This window comes from Aythya marila, assembly GCF_965140915.1.
Source record: "Aythya marila genome assembly, chromosome: 1".
Taxonomy (NCBI): Eukaryota; Metazoa; Chordata; class Aves; order Anseriformes; family Anatidae; genus Aythya; species Aythya marila.
The window spans coordinates 22,764,196-22,787,677 of NC_139042.1; the positions used below are offsets into that span (position 1 = coordinate 22,764,196).

Here is a 23,482-nt window from a genome sequence, read left to right on the forward strand (position 1 = left end):
GCTTTTAAGGGCACAGAGGACCTACACCTTACATGTAAGTAAAAGCAAGATTTTTTTTTGTTAAATAAAATGTAAAGGATTATTAATTCTCATTATTAATGCAGGCCTCGTTGCTACAAATGAAAAAAAATGACAGTAAATGGTGAAAAAATGACAGCGCAGTTAACATTGCACATACACCACTTGGTTTCTACGCCTTTGCTTCACACTCACTCCAGAATACATGTGGAGTCATTTTTTGTTTGTGAACAAGCTTTCATATTTGTGATCTTTCTCCACTGATCTGCGGATCAAGAAAGATAGACAATTGTAGTCTTGGACACCTGGTCGATTAGAGAACAGGCTGTCACAGCTAAACAAACTGAAATAAATGCGCGGGCAGGTCAAGAAAGTTCAGACTGGCTGCAACCCCGAGGCCTTACACACAGAATCACACACACACAGAATATACACATTCAATAAAAAATACACATTCAATAAAAAATACACATTCAATAAAAAATACACATTCAATAAAAAACTTGTGGCCTGTTCATGGCAGTCCAAGGGCTATGGGGTTACACAGGGAGTTATGGGGTGACTGCCTGGAGGCTTAGCACACTCTGGCACAACACTTTGTGAGGCATTTAGGGCTGTATTAGGCCACTTGTTAATTTGGACTGTGTTTCTGTAGGAGTGCTGGATATCATTTGACAATATTTAAGTTTGCTCATGAGAAATGAAGAAAAAAAAAAGAAAAAAAAAAAACCTTGGACAATGGAGAAACCTTGTTGGAGGACCTCCTGTGGAGTTTGCAATTGAGCATTAAGAACTAAGGACATCTTAATTGTTTTTTTTTGGTAATGGCTGCTTGATGCTTGATGCTGGTTACGGAGCGCTGTGCTTGTCAGGAGGATTTGGGGCTTTAATATTGCGAACTTAGTCCATACCTATATGATCCATAACTTTATAGCCCGTAACCACACGGTCTGTAGCTATAAATGCGGGCACGTTTCATTATTCACGGTTTTTAGAATTAAGGACTTTTAAATTTTAAAAATCCTCCGGCCGCAGCCGCCCCTCAGGCAGTCACCACAAGGGCGAGAGGCCGGAGCGGGCGGGCGGCCGCCCGCCAGAGGGCGCCGGGGCCCCACTGCGCCTCCCTCCCTTCCTCCTCCTCCTCCTCCTCCTCCCGGCGCTGGCGCCCGGTCCTGCCGGGCCCTGGCGGGGGAGGGAGGGGAGGAGGGCGGGCAGGCAGCGGCGGCACCGCCACCAGCCGGAGGCCGCTCGGCAGAGGCGGGCAGCGCCGTGCCCCCCTCCCCGCTCCTCTCCTCTCCTTCCCCCGCCGCCATGGCTCGGCGGCAGCCCGGCTGCGAGCGCTGGCTGCTCCTCGCCGCTTGCGCCCACGTCCTCGTCCTCCTCCCGCCGCCCCGGAGCCGCGGTGAGTGACCGGCAGCCGGGACGCCATGGCGAGGGTGAAGGGAGGAGGGCAGGGGACGGGATGGGATGGGACGGGAGGGAAGGGGACGGGGCACCCCGGCCCTTCGCCCTTCCCCTCAACTTTGTTTGAGGGCGGGCAGCGGGGCTCGGCCGCCCGGGCTCCCCTCAGCTTCCCGCCACGGCGCCGCCTGAGGGGAGGCGGCAGAGGCTCCGCGGGCAGGGGGCAGCCCTCGAAAAACCCCTTCCCTCAGCAACCCTTCCCTCAACAACTCTTTCCCTCAAAAATCTTTCCTTCAGCAACCCCTTTTTTCCCTCAATAACCCTTCAACAGCGTGTGGAAACCGCCCCCCTGAGTCCTGCGCTCCCGGACTGAGAGCGGGTGTTTCTGAGGGGAGAAACGCTGCCCAGTTTCCTTCATCGCGAAAGAAAAAATAAAACCTCATTTCTCGATGTGTCTTGATTTCTAGAGACCTTTTCTAGGCAGGTGGGGGGAGATTGCGAGAGAAGGGTTTGCCAGCAGTCGGCTCGCCACGGGCTCTTGGAGTTAGGAGCTGTTGCCTGAAGTGCGGAAAGCTGAAATAAATGTTCACAGCTGTTCAGTTTCTCCTTATTTGTGTTCCCAAACGCACCCAGGCTCTGTCAGCATGGGCTCATCAGCTCATTCTGAGCCTTTGGGTTTGATTGCCTTCTGCTAGCGTGGCTCGTGGATCAAAATCCTGCCGGAGAAACCTCGTACAAATAAATCCAGTTTTTAGCAACACGAAAGGGTGATATTTTGCTTTTTGCCTTGTAAAACATTCTTCCTTTTACCCGTGTAGCTTGGGCTTTGCAGTCCTGATGCCCTACTGCTCGTCCTGAAGCTGTGTTTCATGCCTGTAAGAATGAGTAATTTTTCCTCCAGTGGTTCAGCAAGATGCTGTGGCACCCGTAACTTCTAAGAGGGTTGTGATAACACTGAGGATAGCAGCTTCAATTTCCCTGTGTGTGTATGTGTATATAAATATGTTTTATAGACGGAAGTGGAAAAACTCGTGTTCTTGCTTGTGCAGTTATCTCTTGCTTTGTAGATGCTGCTATAAAATTTGCTTACCTAAAGCTTTTTGCAATATCAAGGCTTTCTTTTTTTCTTTTTTTTTTTAATATCTTTTTATTGTAAAGTCCTTTTGTAAGTACTGTAGGCTTTTGAGATGGCAAGGGTAATAAATTTGCAAAGCAATCAGCTTTGCTGTTGGAAATCATTTGGATTTCATTTCACAGGAGAAAACAGCACGTCTGTTAGTTGTCATTTTATAAATTCCAGCTTGCAGGTGACACCTTGCAGAATGGGGAGATGTGTTCAGGTGATTTTGTTTGGTCTGGCTTTCAGACAATCAGAAGGAATAGTGATGCTTTTTCTTCCATGTTTTTTCTTTGGTCACCTTTATAAAGGTACTGGTGTATACAGTGCTCGCTTAGACATTTCAGTGGTTTACAAGTGGTGGTTTTAGCTGACTTCTTCCTATATGTGCTATGAGCTTAAATAAATTAGTAAAAGAACAAAATGAGTTGCTTTTATTTTATAAAAAGCTTCAGATGCTGAAAACTTGCTCGCATTACCTCCTCTTCCCCCTGCTTTCTTCCCAGTCTTCAGCCTTACCTGGTTAGATCAGGGTCTTTGATGCTTGTAGGGTAGCAACAATAAAGAAATGTCATTAAAACATGGATGTAAATACATAAAACTAATTTATTTTGCCTGCTAGTGCTCTCATGCTGTCTCATTATCGAAGATCCTATCTCTTTGACTGACAGTGGCAGTGCAGATTTTCTCTGGAATCATGTCAATCTGTAGACTCTTAGGTTCTCTGAAAATATGGGGGGAAGAAAAACAAGCAGCCTCCAGCCAAAGCAAAAATAGGCCTTTCATTAAATTATAATCAGAAGTATAAGGAAATCTTTTTAAGTGTTTTGTCTATTGTGCACAGCTTTTGTTATTTGAAGTGGTTATTAATTGTGGTTTTGCTGTACGTAAGTCATCGAATCACAACTTCTCTGTAGCTCATTTAAGTCAACCCACAGCTTGGTGAAGTGGTTCAGGCGGCCTTGAATCAGACCATCAGAGAGAAGAGCACCAGAAGCATTGCCTCGAATCGTTTTTCTCTACGAAGGCAAAAGAGGCAACTCCTCAGTTAACAACATCCTTTGCACTCAAAGGACATCTAATCATAGTCGTTGTTTATACATGAAAGGGTAATACTGAAAAAGAGGATTGCTTCTACTTTTATAGTACAGTTGTATTACATTATATAGTATATTATATTTAATCTACAGTATTTATTTCCACTTTCCTAACAGTTTGTTAGTATGTATTCATGCAGTTCAGCTGCTGATTGATGAAAATAAATTGTGGGTTTTTAATGTATTTTCTAGTGCCATAAGCAAATCTCCTTGCTCACCAAAATTTTGGTTGAAATAGTGAAACGACTGAGAAAAATAATTAGCAATTGAAGTGGCTTTTATTCCGTTCTCTGATTAAATTTCCAATTTTTGTGGAAATTGATACAGAAATGTTGTCTAGCATTTCAGTTGATTTTGGCCCCGCTTTCAAAGGAAATAACGATAAGCTTGATGAAAAGAAAGAGCTTTAAGATGTGTCTAAAGTTTCTTTGCTTTCCTTTCTTTTCCTAGCCTCAGTCCTCGAGCAGGAGGAGGTGAGGACTGGCAATCGACACGTGCGGCTTCTGGCTGCTTGTGCCAGAGCATGTAAATAGCTGCGTGTGGTAACAAATGTCAATGAACACAATGCATTAAGTAACAAAGTGACAAAACAGAATTACAGCTTGCATCTATTACAGTGCTGCTGGGTTTTTGTTTGTTTGTTTTTTGCTTAGATAGCTTTGATTATGAGAAATTGTATCATTTATCACCCTAACCTTTTGGTCTTGGTGGTGCCTACAGAGTTTGAACTATTATTACCAGGTGATTTTTTTATTTTGGTTAATATATATTCTCAGTGCCCAGCGATAAGTCAGTGGCCCACTTGAAGTTTGTTTTACCTCAACAGAATCAAAGGGATAGGGGCAAATCCTGGCTGTGGCAGAGGTAGCTCTAACTCCAGAGATTGGTGCCTTTCTCAGGGAATTCTGTGCTGAAAGAAATCTGCTGCAGTTTTCTGAATTAGTAATGATATTTGGGCATGAAAAGTTTTTTTTTTTTTTTTTTTTTTTTTTTTTACCGATAGCATCTGTAAGTTCCCAGATATTGGTCAAACTTCTCTGTTTGTGTACCACACACACAACAAAAAGATGCTCTTTCCACAGAGCTTCTAGTTTCCACCTGTGTTGTGCAACTGAGTGGCCATGACCTGTGCCTGTAGTTAGTTTTTTTTTTTTCTGTCTGTGCTCTGCTTCTGGGCATAATGTTTTCAGAAACTTCTGGGGAATTAATTGTGGGTGGATGAATTCATCTTAGAGGTGACCACTGGCTTCCAGGCACTGTATTTCCCTTCAACCCCATGACCCCGTTGTTGATGAGTGTTACACCAGCTGGACTTAGCATGTTCTCCTCGCTCCACTTTTTTTTTTCTTTTTTTTTTTTTTCCTGATAAATCCCTAAAAGAGGATATTTGTGTCCAGGCTGAGAGATCAGGTTGCTTAGCCAGAGCAGTTCATCTTGGCCGTGTGTTAGTAAGATTTGTTACCCCACAAGTACACACCTGTTTAATCCTGAAGACTGCTTTGCTCGTATCAAATTATATTGTGTGATCATAACATGTTTTCTAATAATGTTGTCCAGGGACCGTGGCATAATCATTGCTAAAATAAACTCATATGCTCTGCCTGGGTGAAAAACTCAGATGCTGTTGGGTGAAGACCCTTGAGGCTTCTTTGGAGTGTCTTTGAGGGTCAGTAGTGCTTCAGTAGTTTAAAAATAATCAACAATTCTTGTCTCATCCTTAAAATGCATGAGCTGGAAAAAAAAATAATCTTCTTATGATATTTAAAGTAAAAGATACAGAATCATTTAAACAAGTTTAACTGTTGGAAAAGATGGGGAGGCAGCACGTCTGAAATCTCTGTAAGGGTAAAGGTATAGAGGGAGACTTACCATTCATCGCTGTCAGAGTTCAGTTTGTTTAATAAATGGTATGTGTCAGTGTTGAACTTGCCCTTTATTAAGGTCAGCTGCAACAAAATCATTTTCAGCCAGGCATATTCATTTGACCGCCCTCTGCAACAGCACAGAACGACTGGTGTGGGAGATGGTCCAGGGCTGCTGGCTGGTTTTGAAGGTTCACCTCTTGGAAGCTGAAGAATGGTCCATCCCTGCGTGCAGGAAGGCAAAGGAAGACGCCAAGAAGCCCACAGGGATGAAAAAGTTCCTGCTGAAAACTCAGATACAAGAGGTAGAAGCAAGGTCAGGTCACCCTGGGAGTAACACAGAGATGCTGAGTGCAGGGATGGGGTTAGGAAAGCAAAAGTCAGCTGGAGTTGAATCTGGTGAGGGATGTGGAAGGCAAGAAGGGCTTCTGCAGCTGCACTGACAGCAAAAGAGAGGGAGACTAGGAAAAATATGTTAAATGGAGGAGGTGAACTGGCAGGATATAGAAGACCAAGGCAAAGAAGGTTTTGAGTTCCCCATTTCTACTGGTAAGGCTTAACCTTCAGCAATCCCAGGGCCATAAGACTCATCAGAGAGTCTGAAGCAAAAAGACTTCATCTTACTGGGGCAGGGCCAGTTTAAGGAACCTTTAAACAAACAAGACATCCAGAAGCCCATGGGAGTGCTGTTGGAGCTTGGCGGCATTGTTGTAAGGCCACTTGTGACTATAAGAGAGCAAATACTTGTCTTCAGGAAGGGCAAGGAAGAGAATCTGTGTGCCCTGGTTAGGGCTGGGAGAGAGTTAATTTCCTTTGTAGAGGCTCAAGTGGTGCTGTGCTTTGGATTTTTGATGAAATTTGGATGGATTTTTGACACAGGGATGTTGTAGTTGCTGCAGAGCAGCACTCACACAGACTAAGGACTGTTCAGCTCCTCACGCTGCCCTGGCAGGGAGGTACCTGGGGGTGCACGAGGAGCTGGGAGGGGACAGCCAGGACCCAAATATATTCCATGCCACATGGCTGGGGTAGGATGGCCATTGCTTGGGGTCTGGCTGGGCATCGGTCAGCAGGTGGTGAGCAATTCCATCGTGCATCACTTGTTTCATATATTCTATCACTATTTTCCCTTCCTTTTCTGTCCTGCTGTACTGTCCTTATCTCAACCCGTGAGGTCTGCCTTTTTTCTGATTCTCTGCCCCAGTGAAGGTGGTGGAGCAAATAAGCCTGGAAACCCTTTCCAAACACATGTAGGACAAGAAGTTGATCAGGAAACATCAGCGTGTTTCTATGAAGAGGAAACGATGCTTGAGCAACCCCACAGACTTCTGCAATGAAATGCCTGTGCTGGTGGGTGTGGGGAAGCAGTAGGTGCTGTTTATCTCAGTGTTAGCGGGGAGTCAGCACTGCCTGCCAGGATGTCACGCCTGGACAGTGGTACCCCCAGCAAGTTTGTGTATGTTGTGAAATGAGGACGAGCTGCCTGTGCTGCCACTCAGAGGGACCTCAACAGGCTGGGGAAGTGGGATGGCAGGAATCCCATCAACTTCAACAAAGGGAAATATGCCACGTCCTTCCCCTGGGGAAGAACTGTCCCCCACACCAGTGCAAACGGGGGGCTCGCAGTCTGGCCAGCAGCTCTGCAGGAAGGGCCCGGGGCTCCTGGTGGACAAAGCTGACCAGGAACCTGCACGGTGCCATGTACTGGGTTTGATTTTGGGCCCCTCGGTACAAGAAGGACATCGAGGCCCTGGAAGGTGTCCAGAGAAGGGCTATGGAGCTGGTGAAGGGCCTGGAGCACAAGTGCTGTGAGGAGCAGCTGAGGGAGCTGGGGGTGTTTGGTCTGGGGAAGAGGAGGCTCAGGGGAGACCTCATTGCTCTCTGCAACTGCCTGAAAGGAAGGTGTGGGGAGCTGGGGGTCGGCCTCTTCTCACAGGTAACCAGTGATAGAACCAGAGGGAATGGCCTCAAGTTGTGCCAGGGGAGGTTCAGGTTGGCAATGAGGAGACATTTCTGCTCAGAAAGAGCAGTCAGGCACTGGGACGGGTTGCCCAGGGAGGTGGTGGAGTCACCGTCCCTGGGGGTGTTCGAGGAGAGGTTGGACGTGGTGCTTGGGGATGTGGCTCAGTGGGTGACATTGGTGGTGGGGGATGGTTGGACCAGGTGATCTTGGAGGGCTTGTCCAACCTTAATGGTTCTGTGATTCTGCTCAGCACAGGTGAGGCACACCGAGGATGCAGTGTCCAATCTTGGATGTACTGGATGTACTGGAGTGAACCCAGCAAAGGTCCTTGATGGTTGTTAATGGATTGGAGAGCCTGACACATGAGGAAAGGCTGAGAGAACTGGGGCTGCTCAGCCTGGAGAAAGGAAGGCTCCGGGGATGTCTTTCTAACATGTGTAAACACCTGTACAGGGCAGGGTGGAGGAAAGAAGATGCCTTGATTGGTGTGGTTGGACTAAATGGTCTGCAGAAGTCCTTTGTAACCTCACGTGTTGTGAGGTTCTGTGATACAAAGATGTTAAAATAATTCCTTGAGGAGCTTTATGTGTGTTCTCAGAAGGATGCAGTGTGGAGCAGGCCTTTTTTTTCCAGTATATCTGAGTCTTGTTTGTTTTGTTTCAAGCATCACACACATTAAAATTTCATAAATCCTTGGAGCTGTGTGGCACGGGTTATTCAATGTTACGGTGAGGGAGGCAGCGCCGCCTGTCAGGCACAGCTGTTTCAGCTCTCTGTGTGCCATTCCTCCTGTGCAGAATGAAAACAAACCCGTGAAACTTCTGCTTGTGTTGATTTCTGCAAATAAGCCAAATTTACGTGGTGATGCTTCTTGTTAGTGCTGTGCAGTGAAGACATCTCTCAGAATAAGGGTGTTGGTGTTCATCTTGTGATTTGGATCACGTCTGGTAGAATGTGGGTCTGGTTTGTGTAAGGGAAGATAATCCCTTATCTGGTGTCCTGAGGAGTGTTAGGCTGGAAGAAGAGGATGAAAATGATCAGAACAAACAGTCAGAAAGGGATTTAATAGTCAGATTGAGATATTTGCTGTGCCCTTTCGAAATAGAAGTGGGAAACATTTCTTGAGGCTGACTTTTGGGATGGGAGGGGGGTGTGACCCCCATTTGTACCCTGTTTTCTTCTTCCTGGCTTGATGTCTTATTGAAATGTGGCTATGGCCAACGTGAGTCTACCGTGTTTAAATAAGTTGGGGGATGTCTACATCTAGTGGTGTGATTTGAGATGACCTAAGGTGTCAGTGGGAAACACAGCTCCTGGATATTTCATCAGATTTGGTCTCCAGTTGAAACAGTTTAGGATTAGAGGCAATCAGAGATGGAGCATCACAGGCTTTGCAGTCTTGTCTTCTCCCTTTCCTACATCCCAGATTTCCAGCCTAAGGAACTGAGGGTTGCTGGTAATTCACTTTGAAATCAGTTTCAAATGGTAAATAATTTAAAATTGCGGTGAGACACTCCACTTGAATCTCGTTTTTTTTCTCAGTTTTTAAGAAAATCATCTATTTGACGAGAAGTACCTTTAGTTCCTTCCAAGTCACAGCAATTAGTTTTAATTTGCATATCTTCAGTACACTCAACAAAAAGAGTCGTTATGAAGAATCTTAGCAAAGCTTTCTTATGTTAATAGGATTACTGCTTTACAACTGAGACAAATCGATTAGACTCCATCAACAGGAAGGCAATCAAAAAAATTACAGAATCCTTTCTTAGTTGGTTTTTTTTTTTTTTTTTTTTTTTCCTCCCTAATGCAAACCAAGAGGATATGCTTAGGGAGGTTTCAGTGTTAAAGACTTAGGACAGGAAGTTTGTGCAAATCTGCTCTGCTGGGTCTCTTCTTTTTTAAAACACTTATTTAGGTCTCTAAAACATCAGCAATTTAGACATGTTCAAAGGTGACATTCAAGGTTTCTATTCACCATCTTTGACTCAAATTTACATCAGTGATGTCGTTTCTGTGGTTCCAAGCAAAGCTTTGATAATCCAAACCTTCACCTGAAGGCAGAGCGGAGTACAGGTCCCCATGTGATAGCACATTATGCTCTTGTCAGGTGAACTATTGTACCGAACAGATGTGTTGTGTTTTTTTTAATGGGGTTTTCTTGCCTTGAAGCCAAGGTAAATTGGCTTCACATCGGAGTGGTTTTTGGTTTGTCTTTTTTTTTAGATGTGCAGGAATAGAACTGTCAGGCATGAAAAGTATAGGTTTGGTCAGAAAGGACTGTCTTATGTTCCTGTAAGATTATCAATATAGTATCATATAATGTGAAAAATTGCACTTCTTTTTTTCTTTTTCTGTGGAGCTTTGTCAAGTGTGAAAATCAGCTCCTATAGTATCTAAAAACATCTGCTTTTTCTTTCAGCTTTTGCTCTAAATGTAGTTCTTGACGATGCGGAAGATACAACTGAACTACCAGTGCTGCAGGTAATAAATTTTAATTGCCAGAGCAGAAACATTTTACAGCCATTATAAAATCATCTAGAAGAGACCAGAGGAAAAGTCTTAACATCTGTGACATCATTAGGACTTCAGTGGTGCTCATTGTCGCTTGTTATCCTGGTCTGTCAAGCAAGATGTCTTTCCTGGGACACACAGGACATGTAATTCTGGTATTGTTAGCATCTTAATTTATCCCCTGGATTCTTAGAATGACTGGAATAAACTTATACTTGCCACCTTTGATTCTTTCTTACATTGAATTTTCTCATTTATTGTGACATTTTCATTAAGAGAATTATTATTATTTTGAAGTTTTAATGTGGAACAAAAGTATAATTGAGAAAATTTTTCTTTTTCCAAGAGAACCTGGGAAGTACATTAGAAACTTATATATATAGTATCATTACATGTTGTCCAGAATGGTTCTCGATCACCTTTCTTATTCGTTAGCGATGTGTCTTCCTTTCTTCTCCATTTTGTTAACTGTGCTATACATTGAGAGGGAAATGGCTGCCTTCCTGTCAAATGAGCTTTATTGCTACCCAGATCACATCTCAGGTAAAGCTTGCTTATGAAATTTCAAATTAACAGATTAGAAGAACAAATGGTCAGAGCTAGCCCTGGCGTTCAATTAAAGAGCATAATGTGTGTGTGCGTGCATGTCTTTTAACAGACCTCTACATACAGATTTATGTATATACATGCACACACGTGCACGTTTATACATTTGTAACAGACGTGTGCGTTTACATAGAAGATTTAATGGAGAAAAATCAAATAAAAATACTGGAACTAATCAAGAGTTAGGATCTATAACAAGTCTTTTAAATCTAGTGATCTCACATCAAATCCAATAGAAGTATGGTCAGAGATGTGTGTTTCTAAATATTTTTTTTGCACATGATGATCATTGCTGAATCTACAGTGGTTTTCAGAAATTAAAAAGATCCCAACTGCAAACTCCTGTTACACTGCCATGCATACGGCAGACTAGATAGCGTCATCATGGTTTTGTTACTCCTTGTGAAATGCCAGAACCACCTAAATCCAGCATAAATGTAGAGTTTTATCATTCTTCCATAGGATATAATTTATGAAAGCTTTTGCGCTGTTTTAGTTTCAAAATAGTTTCTCACGTGAAATCTGAGGTAACTCCTAGAACTCTTCAGGATTACTCTTTTTAAGCAGGAGTATAACAGGAAAACAATTGTAAACAATTTGTTTTGCTCTTTAATAAAGGTATTGTAAAATGTTTTATCGTCATATTGTTTACCACTCTACAGAAATACTTGAGTTTTCGCCTGCATCCTAATTTTCCTTTTTCCCCTTCCAGAAGTCTGAAAAAAGTGGAACAGTGAGCAAAAGAAGCAGAGGTAAGTACAAAATTGTTTTGTGCAAACTTGTACTAACCTTGTATTGAAGTTTCTGCATTCCAAGATTGTTTTGAGTCCAGCTAGTTCATTTTTATTTGTGTCTGTCTTTTTTGTATAAATAAAACATGGTTATGCTTCAAAAAGCGAGTCTCTGAGCAGTGGCTAAATGCTCAACAGCACTGCTAATTAACTGCTGATTCCCAAATACTTTTTTGTTTTCCTTGCTCATGTAGTCTCATCAGACATAAGCTTCTTGATCTTCATTTGTATTTGCAATCCTTGTAGTTAAGCTTTTTTTTTTTCCCTGAAAATGTGCACTTGCACTATGAAATTGATGCATTGCTTTTTGTCATACACAGAATTTTAAATCAAATTTCATGATACGTAGTAGCAGTTCCTGTAAAAATTTAACATGGAACTGAATGCTACCAGTCTGCCAGGCTCTGATTATGATTGTAATAACTGGAATTACAATTAGTTACTGGTAATAACTTTGTAATAACTAGGAACAAGTATTTGACACCTTTCTTAAACATTAATGGCATACTAAGTGGTAAAATAAATTCAGACTGTTATGGTATTTCTCATTCTTCTATACCCCGAGGACCCAGATCTGCTTGTTCTAAAACGAGACATGTTGACCATATTTCTCGGATGTTGAGAGTTCATTCTGACTTCAAAGCTGAACGCCAGGAACATTATCGTGCTTTTACTGGAGTTGCTGACAGAACTCTTAACGGCACTGAGATCTGTTGTTTGTTTGTTTTGTGGAGTTGGACTGTTTTGAACCTAGTTGCAAGCTCTGTCCCTAGGACAGCTAACTATTCTCCCCTTGACCCACTTAGCTCCCATTTTATCACTGAAAGGTCAGGACCTTGTTATAGAAGTTTTATTACTCTCCTTTCTTGATCACCTTTCCTTATGTGGTGTCAAATGAAGGCATTTTCCTTAGTCTGTGTTCTTTCATCTCTTTCTGTTGAATCTCTTAGCGTAACCAGGTTCTGGTTGCTGCTTTTATCACCCTCTGCAGACCTGTTGTGTCTCACCTCATAAAACATCCAGAGAGGCATCGACAGGCTTCTTTTGGCTTTTGCCAATGCTCTGTTTTCATAACTTTCTATAAAATCTCATTACGTAGGAAAGCTATATATAGGCATGTTACGATGGTACATTACTGATGTAGCTACCATCTGCCATTTCTTTCCTTAAAAGCAGACAAACAAAAGTATTTTATACAGCAGGTAGCAAAATTTAGGAACTTGTTACAGCAGGAAGCTGACAGTACTGGCAGATTTCAAGAGGATCAAGCCCGAAAATGTATGGGAGGAGAAACAGGCAGTGATTTATTCTCTAGCATTTCCTAATCCATTAGTTGCAGATGCTGGTGGAGTATGAGGAGTTCTGGATAAAGTGAAGTGTGGTGTCCCTACATAATGTTTCCTGTTGCAGTTGTTAAAGACAGTAAACTGGACTAGGAGGATCCAATACATCATTTCTTGTGTTCTCTATCTTTTTTAATGGAGACCCTACCTATTAAAAAAAACAAAAGCTTTTCTAATATATGTTTTCAAGTGTTTCTTTTAGGAGGGTAGAATCACAGGACGTGAATCAGAGTGAAATTCTTGATGGTTCTTAGTTCCTGTCATTTTTTTTTTTCATCATTTCATTTTTTTCATCATCTTTTTCAAACTGTTAGCCCGTTGTCCACCCAGAATGTGACGTGGCTTTCTGAATTTTCTTGCATGGATGTTACAGCCCAGACACAAGACCAGTGCTGATGTTGGGCCATCACTGCCGCACCGCGGTGAAAAGCCTTGCCCCTCAGATGGGCATGTAGGTACTTTTAACATTGGGTGCATTTGTCCCCAGGAGGTAGGCTATTACTGACCAGCAATATTTTCAGCTTTTAGCATTTTTGAATAACGAAAGCAGATCTCTTCTTGAAGTGAGGCACTGGCTGTTTCACATAAGCGTAGCAATTACTCATCTGCCATATGTTTAAACGTGTGAAGGTTGGGTTCTGGGAGTAACACTTCTGCTGAGAACTTTGCGTAAGTTTGATATGTGTTGTGATTTCTGAGAACGTAGGATAAATCTTCGTGGGTGAGTATAGACAGAGTAGATAATTGAGAAAGTTTATTGAATATTTATCATTGCTTCAATGAAGTAGATGACATTGGCAGTGAGGATCAGTGGAGTTATTTATAGCTTGAGGCTCTAGGCAGGATTTGGCAGCTTCTGAGGCTGCAGTTTACAAACTTTGTAGGCTGTAGTCCAGCTTCAGCGCAGGTGTTGAAGAACTAATTGGCATCGATCCTGTCTGTAGTATTGGTCCTTCTCTTGCCAGTGATGATTAAGCTTATCCTTTCGCATCTGCTTAATTCAGTGGGTTAGGAAACCTAAAGACAGAGGATGCAGAGGGTCACTGGGTGAGCACTGTGTTGATTTGAGCTAGGATACAGTGATTTCACCTTTTTTGGAAACTCAAGCGCTTAACTTGAGTGTTAGATCCCTCGTGTGGAATGAGAGGGCAACTTCCAGAGGATGACTGAGATCCGAGGTAGGTTGAGTTGTCCTGTCTGGAGCTATTCCTTTCGCATCTACCAGCTTTTGGCTCTGGGGTGGGGGGTTATTTGTTTTGGAGGGGATTTTTTTGTTTCTTTTCTTACATGTTATGTGAAAAGGGTGCAGTAGTGCTAAGGCTTCTTTTCTTGGATTTGATTCTTGCAAATGTGGTGATATTTTACCTCCTCTGATCTGCAAACACCCGCAATACTCTGAAAGGATCAAAGGGGTTTTTCTCAGTAATGTCCTTTTAATATCCTGCCTGGCTGAGTTCTGCTTGTTATCCAGGCTCTCTAAGAATTACTGTGGGAAGCCTGGGTGGAAAGGTGAGAACAACTTGCAAGGTTTAAACCCTGCTGGTTAAGTATTTGATATTATGAGCATGAGACGCATGGAAAAATCATCTTGAAAATCACTCTCTGCCTGCAAAGGTGTAAGGTAGGGAACTGTAATTTATCAATAAGGATTTCTTTAGTATCAGAGCAAATATTATAGGTGACAGACCTTTCTTTCTAAGTAAGTATTAACACAAATCATGAGTTCTGAAGTGGTAAGCAACATACTTAATGTTATCACAAAAGTGTAAAAGGGTATGCAATTTGTTAAGGAACAGGGCACTATTATTGCCAATTTTAAGAAGTGTTCTCAAAAACATGGCATGTTTGGAACTGATTTTAAAGGCTTTTCTTTTAGATGCTAATAAGGCAAATGGCTTAGTAAAATCAGAAAGCAGAAGTACCACAAGCATGCAAACTGTTGAGAGTTAGTGTTTGAAGTTAGGATGACTTTCAGTTCTCATGCTGCAGGCCATAAACAGACCACCAGTCATTACAATGCATGTTGAATATATTATAAATAAACACACACGTTTGAGATTGCTTGTATATGTGTGTGTGCACGTTTATCTATATATAAAGACACACTGCTTTTAATCCAGAAAGATCCAAATAATTTCCTCTAAACACATTTGCAAGTTATTGTTCGTAGTGTGAGAAACGATTTATCTTTAACTGTGGGTTTAACTTTATACTATGCTGCAGTAAAATTCTTGAAGTACAAGATCCTGATTTGGAGTTTCAAGTTGCTTGTAGAGTTGGCATACCATGGAAGCCTACAGAATATGCAAGTGGCCTAATTTTTTGATACTGACGTTGGAAGCGGAGTTTTTTGATACATGTACTAGAGTCTACAGTTTGTGAGTTAAAGCATCACGGTGCTTCTGCAGTTTATTATTTAGACAAAAATTAAGAGACGTTTTGTTCTTTCTTACTGGAATAAAAACTCTTTTTCCATTGTGCAGATAGACTTAAGTTGATTTTCTTTCCATCATTTCTTTGGAAAGAAAAACCCAAAGAAAAGAAGAGCTAGGTTTAAGCACCGTTGACTGAGCTGCAAATATGTCAGCAGCATTCATTTACCTAATAGACCAGTGCTAAGAGTGCACGCTAGCAGTTTTAAAGATGTAGGTATCATTGGCTTCTTTGCCAGAAATGATTTGGACCGTGTCACCCATGCTCCAGGGAAGTGTATAAATCATCATGTAATGCTCTGTCTTTTCTGTTGATGCCTATTCTGCCTTCCTAATGATGTGTTTCAATATTCAGCGAGTTAGAGAAAGGCATTGAGATACCCACTGTTCAAGGAGAGTAATGAAATTTGGAAGCTCAGGAGTTGTTTTCATTCTTCTCCATTTCTAGACCAATAGGAGGGAATGGTGAGACCCACCTCAGAGTATACCAGCAGCCTGGTAATTAAGAGTCTGACTTGAAAAACCAGAAACCCAAGACATTTAAGGCAGATATTCAAGCCCACATCTGCCTCACAGATGAGAATTTGGGTTTCTTGCATCCTGACTGGCTAGAAGAAAAGGCTAGCAAGCAATAGCATCATCATACATTCTTCCAGTATTTGGAGCTTTTGTCCTCTTTTTCCTTTTTAAATATTTATTTATTTTCCCCTGAAATGTTTGTTTTAATGTTTTCAGTAGTTCTGAATTGTCTCAAACAACTTTTTATGGTGAAACTTTGCCAAAAAAAAATCATGATCTTTGCCAAAAAAAAATCCTGATATCACATGGGTCATTTTCTTGTGCTGGTCCTCATACTTCAATGCTAGTCTTTCAAATTGCAATATTTCCCCACTTTCACCTTTCAATTAATTTAGTGATAACTCCAAAGAAGGTGTATTTTGCATAGCCACTGTATACTCTCTAAAACACACACTGCTGATAATGGCTCGTTAAAAGTTCATTACCTCTCCATTCTGCTTAGCAATCAGATATGGTTGTATTAACACAAGTTGCTGTCTTCCTCTTTCCCAATTCTTTCTTTTTTTTTTTCATTGTGAACTTGGAGCACCTTTCCAATCAGCGAGCATTTGAGATTGTTCAAGATATTTTCCAGGTACAGAAATGCCTGAGGGAAATAAATGAGAAAAGAAGACAACAGGAGAAAGAAAATCAGTGTATTAGTAGCTCTTCTGGAAAAAAACTCTCTTCTTTGTCTTGCTTGGTTGGCTATTTCTCAGCTTGAGAAACAGTTCAGGTGTGCAATAAAGAGGTGAAAATTCTACGTGCTTTCTGTTGACGTTTCAATACAGAGAATATTTCCGTTCGTGAACTATTTTAAAGTACCTGTGCTGGAGGAAACGCTTTCCACTGGATTAAAGCAGTAACACCAGACTGGCTGTTAGAGCACTCCTCGAAAGTATTTCGTTGGGGGATATCACAGCTGTTGTTAAATGTACCGTAAGTGAAACTGGCTGTAATTCAGATGTTTGTGTATTACCGATAGTAAACCAGCAATTAGACAAAGCAGTCTAGTTTTTACTTTTTATCTCTAGGGATGTTTTCAGTGTTGTGCATATAGATGTAGCCTTTTGACTCCTGCTAGCATCAGTGAAGTGTAATTTTAAATTTTGCGCTGATTTTAATTTCTGCACAGGAAAAAATAGCAAATTTTGTGCTAGATAGCAGTTGCTATTTAGAAGATTTTATTGTGCAAGGTGTTTTTAAGCAGTTTGTAGGGTTGGGGTAGAACAGGCAGGAGTGTTATTTGGGAAAAATGTGAAGTCGGAGCTTAGATCTATGTCAGTACTTACGCCGTCTCCCCATCTTTATCACCAGAAACCTTGCACGATTTGACATGTTCAGGGTTTGTCTTGGTGAATAAGCTAACAAATTGAGGGAAAAGGATATCAGGAAAGGCAGAAAAACATGTAACTGGCAACTCTGAGCTGTCGTAGGTCTAAATTAACAAGCAAGAAACTGCAGAACAACAAAGGAGTGTAACCAGTGGTCAGATGTTGGAGACTGTAATGTTCTTGTAAACTTAGTGAGGATTATTTGGGGTTAGTATCCTTTTTATTGCCACTATTTTGTTTTTGTGATCCTTCTTCATGTGCTCAGTCTCTTTGAGACTATTTCTCTCTTTCTTTGAGCATTTATTCTCTCCATCTTTGTCGTTCCACTGTTCGTTCCTTCTACTCTATTTGCCAAGGTAGCATTTTTATCCCAGAGGTCAAAATCTCAGTGTGACACAAGGACTTCCTAGATTTGATCTACTTGATCTACAATGCAAGAGTACACATTTTGCAAATAAATATTGCATGATATAAAATTTGAATTTCTGCTGCAGTGGCACTGCAGATTAAAAGTGCTGAAATGCTCTGCTGCCTGACAAGAAGCTCCATCTGCCTCGTCTGAGTGCTCAGCCCTTGGGAGGTTTGTCTTCACACAGACATTGCCTATAGTAAAGTCTGCCTGTTTTCAGGCAACTATGACTCTGGATTTTCTCTACTGAACTTTCTCTTCTGGACTGTCTTCAGTGTGATCTCTCCTATACCCCAGTGAAAGCTTTGTTTCAATGGAGTGCCAGTAACTGATCTTAAAAAGCTCTCCTACAGGGTTTATCTATATTTTTTTTCTGCCAGATTTCATAATGTTCTTAATGAATAGTCTTGAAGTTTTGCTTTTCTGAAGTTTGACTCCTACATATTTTCTGTTACCTGTATACCTATAAACAATATATACATATATATACACACATATATATAGGTGTGCTCTGTTTATTTTCCACATTTTTAACGTTCTGCACAAATCCCATGAGACTTCTTCATTGATTTCTTTCCTCCTGTCACATTTTGGAGTGATGTTACCTTTAAGCATTAATTCAGCTCCCTTTTCTGTGCTGTCTTCTCCTTGAATTAACTACAATCTCTTCTCTCATATGCTTGATCCGACTGTCACCTTGATTTTACCAGAATTTAAATGCAGTCTTGTCGTGGTTTAACCCGGCTGGCAGCTAAACACCACGCAGCCGTTCGCTCACCCTCCCCCCTCCCTCTCTGGGACGGGGGAGAGAAATGGAAAGTGAAGCCCGTGAGTTGAGATAAAGACAGTTTAATAAGACAGGAAAATAATAATAATAATAATAATAATGATGATACAATGGTGATAATACGAAAGTAATAATAGTATGTACAAACAAGTGATGCACAATGCAATTGCTCACCACCCGCTGACCGATGCCCAGCCTAACCCCGAGCAGTCCCGCCCCCTCCCCCCGGCTAGCCACCCCTATATATTGTTTAGCATGACGTCAGATGGTATGGAATACCCCTTTGGCTAGTTTGGGTCACCTGTCCTGGGTCTGTCCCCTCCCAGCTCTTACTGCACCCCCCAGCCTGCCCGTTGGCAGGACAGAGCAAAGGCTGAGATGTCCTTGGCTTAGTATAAGCACTGCTCTGCAACAATTAAAGCATCGGGGTGTTATCAGCACTCTTCTCATTCTAAGCCAAAACACAGCATTCCACCAGCTACTAGGAAGAAAATTAATTCTGTGCTAACTGAAACCAGGACATCTATCCACCCCTTATTCCATACCATTTATGTCATGCTCAGGTTACACTCTTTTCCATACATTCTAATTAGTCACCTATAGTAATCATGGTAGTGATAATATACAGTATAATATACTATTTAACATGGTGCAATTCAGTTCATGGGCTATTCTCACCCAGTATTAAATCTCCTTGAGGTACACACCGGACCTCTCCGTTCTTTTGCATTACCCACCAAGTATATCCAGGTCCCTGAGCGAAAACAATTCCACGAATAGGTTTGCCTTTTCCTGAGGCAGGAGTAGCCCAGACTGTTTTACCCAGCATATTTTTTACATGCACTACAGGAACTTTATCCCCATCTACAGTACGTAACAGGTTTGATTGGGCAGGTCCAGCTCGGTTGGTAGATCCCCTAGTATTGACTAACCAGGTGGCCTTTGCCAAATGCGTATCCCAGTTTTTGAACGTCCCAGCGCCCATTGCTTTCAAGGTAGTCTTTAACAGGCCATTGTATCGTTCAACTTTCCCGGAGGCTGGTGCATGATAGGGGATGTGATACACCCACTCAATACCATGTTCTTTGGCCCAAGTGTCTATAAGGTTGTTTCGGAAGTGAGTCCCATTGTCTGATTCTATTCTTTCTGGGGTGCCATGTCGCCATAGGACTTGCTTTTCAAGGCCCAGGATGGTGTTCCGGGCGGTAGCATGAGGCACAGGATATGTTTCCAGCCATCCGGTGGTTGCTTCCACCATTGTAAGTACGTGGCGCTTGCCATTGCGAGTTTGAGGGAGTGTGATGTAATCAATCTGCCAGGCCTCTCCATATTTATATTTCAGCCATCGTCCTCCATACCAAAGAGGCTTTGACCGTTTGGCTTGCTTGATTGCAGCACATGTTTCACAGTCATGAATAACCTGTGCTATAGCGTCCATGGTCAAGTCCACCCCTCGATCACGAGCCCATCTGTATGTTGCATCTCTACCTTGATGGCCTGAGGTGTCATGGGCCCATCGGGCTATAAATAATTCACCTTTATGCTGCCAATCCAGGTCCACCTGAGCTACTTCAATCTTAGCAGCCTGATCCACCTGCTGGTTGTTTTGATGTTCTTCAGTAGCCCGATTCTTGGGCACATGAGCATCTACGTGGCGTACTTTCATAGCCAGGTTCTCTACCCGAGCAGCAATATCTTGCCACAATGCAGCAGCCCAGATAGGTTTGCCCCTACGCTGCCAGTTGTTTTGCTTCCATTGCTGTAACCATCCCCACAGGGCATTTGCTACCATCCATGAATCGGTGTAGAGATAGAGAACTGGCCATTTTTCTCGTTCAGCAATGTCTAAAGCCAGCTGAATGGCTTTCACTTCTGCAAACTGACTCGATTCACCTTCTCCCTCAGCAGCTTCTGCAACTCGTCGCGTAGGACTCCATACAGCAGCCTTCCATCTCCGATGCTTCCCCACAATACGACAGGACCCATCAGTGAACAGGGCATATTTCTTTTCATTCTCTGGCAACTGGTTGTACAGTGGGGCTTCTTCAGCACGACCCACCTCCTCCTCTGATGATATCCCAAAGTATTTGCCTTCTGGCCAGTCCATGATCACTTCCAATATTCCTGGGCGACTGGGGTTTCCTATTCGAGCCCGCTGAGTAATCAGTGCAACCCACTTGCTCCATGTAGCATCAGTTGCATGATGCGTAGAGGGGACCCTTCCCTTGAACATCCAGCCTAGTACCGGTAATCGGGGTGCTAGGAGGAGCTGCGCTTCAGTACCGACCACCTCCGAAGCAGATCGAACTCCTTCATATGCTGCCAATATCTCCTTTTCAGTTGGAGTATAGCGGGCCTCAGATCCTCTGTATCCCCGACTCCAAAACCCCAGAGGCCGACCTCGAGTTTCCCCAGGTTCTTTCTGCCAGAGGCTCCAGGTGGGGCCGTTCTCCCCGGCTGCAGTGTAGAGCACATTCTTTACATCTGGTCCTGTTCGAACTGGCCCAAGGGCTACTGCATGGACTATTTCCTGCTTGATTTGTTCAAAGGCTTGTCGTTGTTCAGGGCCCCATTCAAACTCATTCTTCTTACGAGTTACTTGGTAGAGTGGGTTTACAATCAGACTGTAATTTGGGATGTGCATTCTCCAAAACCCCACAACACCTAGGAAAGTCTGTGTTTCTTTTTTGTTAGTTGGTGGAGACATAGCTGTTATTTTGTTGATCACATCCATTGGGATTTGACGACGTCCATCTTGCCATTTTATTCCTAAAAACTGGATCTCCCGTGCAGGTCCTTTGACTTTATTTTGTTTTATGGCAAAACCGGCTTTCAGAAGGATTTGGACTATTTTCTTCCCTTTCTCGAAAACTTCCTCTGCTGTGTCACCCCACACAATAATGTCATCGATGTACTGCAGGTGTTCAGGAGCTTCCCCCTGCTCTAGTGCAGACTGGATCAGCCCATGGCAAATGGTAGGGCTGTGTTTCCACCCCTGGGGCAGCCTATTCCAGGTATATTGGACTCCCCTCCAAGTGAAGGCAAATTGTGGCCTGCACTCTGCTGCTAGAGGGATGGAGAAAAATGCATTAGCGATATCAATTGTGGCGTACCACTTGGCTGCCTTCGATTCAAGTTCATACTGAAGTTCCAGCATGTCCGGCACTGCAGCACTCAGTGGTGGCGTGACTTCGTTCAGGCCGCGATAGTCCACTGTTAGTCTCCACTCGCCATTAGACTTTCGCACTGGCCATATGGGACTATTGAAAGGTGAATGAGTCTTGCTGATCACTCCTTGGCTCTCCAATTGACGAATTAGCTTATGGATGGGAATCAGGGAGTCTCGGTTGGTGCGATATTGCCGCCGGTGCACAGTTGTGGTAGCAATTGGCACTTGCTGTTCTTCGACCCTCAGCAACCCCACAACAGAAGGGTCCTCTGAGAGACCAGGCAAGGTAGATAATTGTTTAATGCCCTCTGTCTCTAAGGCAGCAATACCAAAAGCCCACCGGAACCCTTTTGGGTCCTTGCAGTATCCTCTTCTAAGATAGTCTATGCCAAGGATACATGGAGCATCCGGACCAGTCACAATGCGGTGCTTTTCCCACTCATTCCCAGTCAGACTCACTTCAGCCTCCAATACAGTCAACTGCTGAGATCCCCCTGTCACTCCACAAATATAGATGGGCTCTGGTCCTTTATAGCTCGATGGCATTATAGTACATTGTGCACCGGTGTCTACTAAAGCCTTATACTTCTGTGCGCGTGATGTGCCAGGCCATCGAATCCACACAGTCCAATAAACTCGATTGTCCCTTTCCTCCCCCTGGCTGGAGGCAGGGCCCCCCTAATCCTGGTCAGAATCTTCCTCGTTTCTGTGTTTGAAGGACTGTCTGCTGGAAGTTGGAGCAGCAAACTTTTCGGAGAATCCCTTTTTCCTGATTGTTTTCTTTTGCAACTCACGTACCCGTGCCTCTAGGGTCGCGGTAGATTTTCCATCCCACTTTCTCATGTCCTCTCCATGGTCTCGTAAGTAAAACCACAGGGTGGCACGGGGTGAGTACCCACCATATCGTCTTCCTTGTGTGGGTGAACGCCTACCCCTGACAGCTGAGACACTGCTTTGTACAGGTGCGAAGGAGAATAATCTCTCTTCAAGTTGGTGAACCTTTTCAGAAAATTTCTCCCAAGTGTTCTCCTTTGGTCGGTGGGCACTGGTTGGTTCAGGTGGGGAGGACAATAGATTCTCTTCAAGTTGGTGAACCTTTTCAGAAAGTTTCTCCACAGCTGAGACGCAGGCCTGTAAGGAAGAGGAGAGACTTTCTTCGTACTGCCGGAGTTGTTTAGCCGCTTCACCCACTGTGGGTTCCTCATCCTCTTTCCAGGCCATTATTGCCAATGAGCTGGCATATGATGATGGTGCACTCCGTACAAACTTCCGCCACATGGGTCGTGTACACTTGACTTCATCTGGATCTGTGGATGTTTGTTTGAGGTCTGGATCCTCATAAATCACTTCCCGTACGGCTAATTCCCTCAGGTACTGGATTCCCTTCTCCATAGTGGTCCACTTGCCTGGTAGACATAAAATATCTTCCTTGAAGGGATACCTTTCCCTCACAGCTGAGAGGAGACGCCTCCAGAGGCTGGTGGGTCGTGCTCCATCTGCAATTGCTTTGTCAATGCCGGCGTCTCGAGCAAGGGATCCCAGCCGCTGATACAACACACAGTACCATAATGGTCTGAAACCAGGGCCCGGAGAGGATAAACAACATGACAGAGAGCACATACGGAAAATAACGTGCTATAATACTCAATTTGGAAAACAGGCGCAGCACAGTTGAGATTAAAGCAATCAGCATTATGACAAGTGACTATTAAGCAGGTCTAATACTTATACCAATTTTAGTTTAACACACTCTGGTCAGATCTGCCGTTATCTCAACCTTTCGTGCCCCACGTTGGGCGCCAAAAAGACTGTCGTGGTTTAACCCGGCTGGCAGCTAAACACCACGCAGCCGTTCGCTCACCCTCCCCCCTCCCTCTCTGGGACGGGGGAGAGAAATGGAAAGTGAAGCCCGTGAGTTGAGATAAAGACAGTTTAATAAGACAGGAAAATAATAATAATAATAATAATAATGATGATACAATGGTGATAATACGAAAGTAATAATAGTATGTACAAACAAGTGATGCACAATGCAATTGCTCACCACCCGCTGACCGATGCCCAGCCTAACCCCGAGCAGTCCC

The 23,482-nt window shown here is 43.2% G+C and overlaps 1 protein-coding gene across 2 annotated transcripts in view; it reads left to right on the forward strand.

Annotated features, from left to right (window-relative positions):
- The first annotated feature begins 1,244 nt into the window (after positions 1-1,244).
- Positions 1,245-23,482, forward strand: part of B3GLCT (beta 3-glucosyltransferase) — a 69,808-nt gene continuing 47,570 nt past the window's right edge. For both annotated transcript variants that reach the window (XM_082780236.1, XM_082780237.1), the window contains exons 1-3: positions 1,245-1,420; positions 9,878-9,939; positions 11,288-11,327. In XM_082780236.1, coding sequence (XP_082636362.1) covers positions 1,330-1,420; positions 9,878-9,939; positions 11,288-11,327 — 193 coding nt within the window. In that variant the 5' untranslated portion in view covers positions 1,245-1,329. The remainder of the gene's footprint in view (positions 1,421-9,877; positions 9,940-11,287; positions 11,328-23,482) is intronic.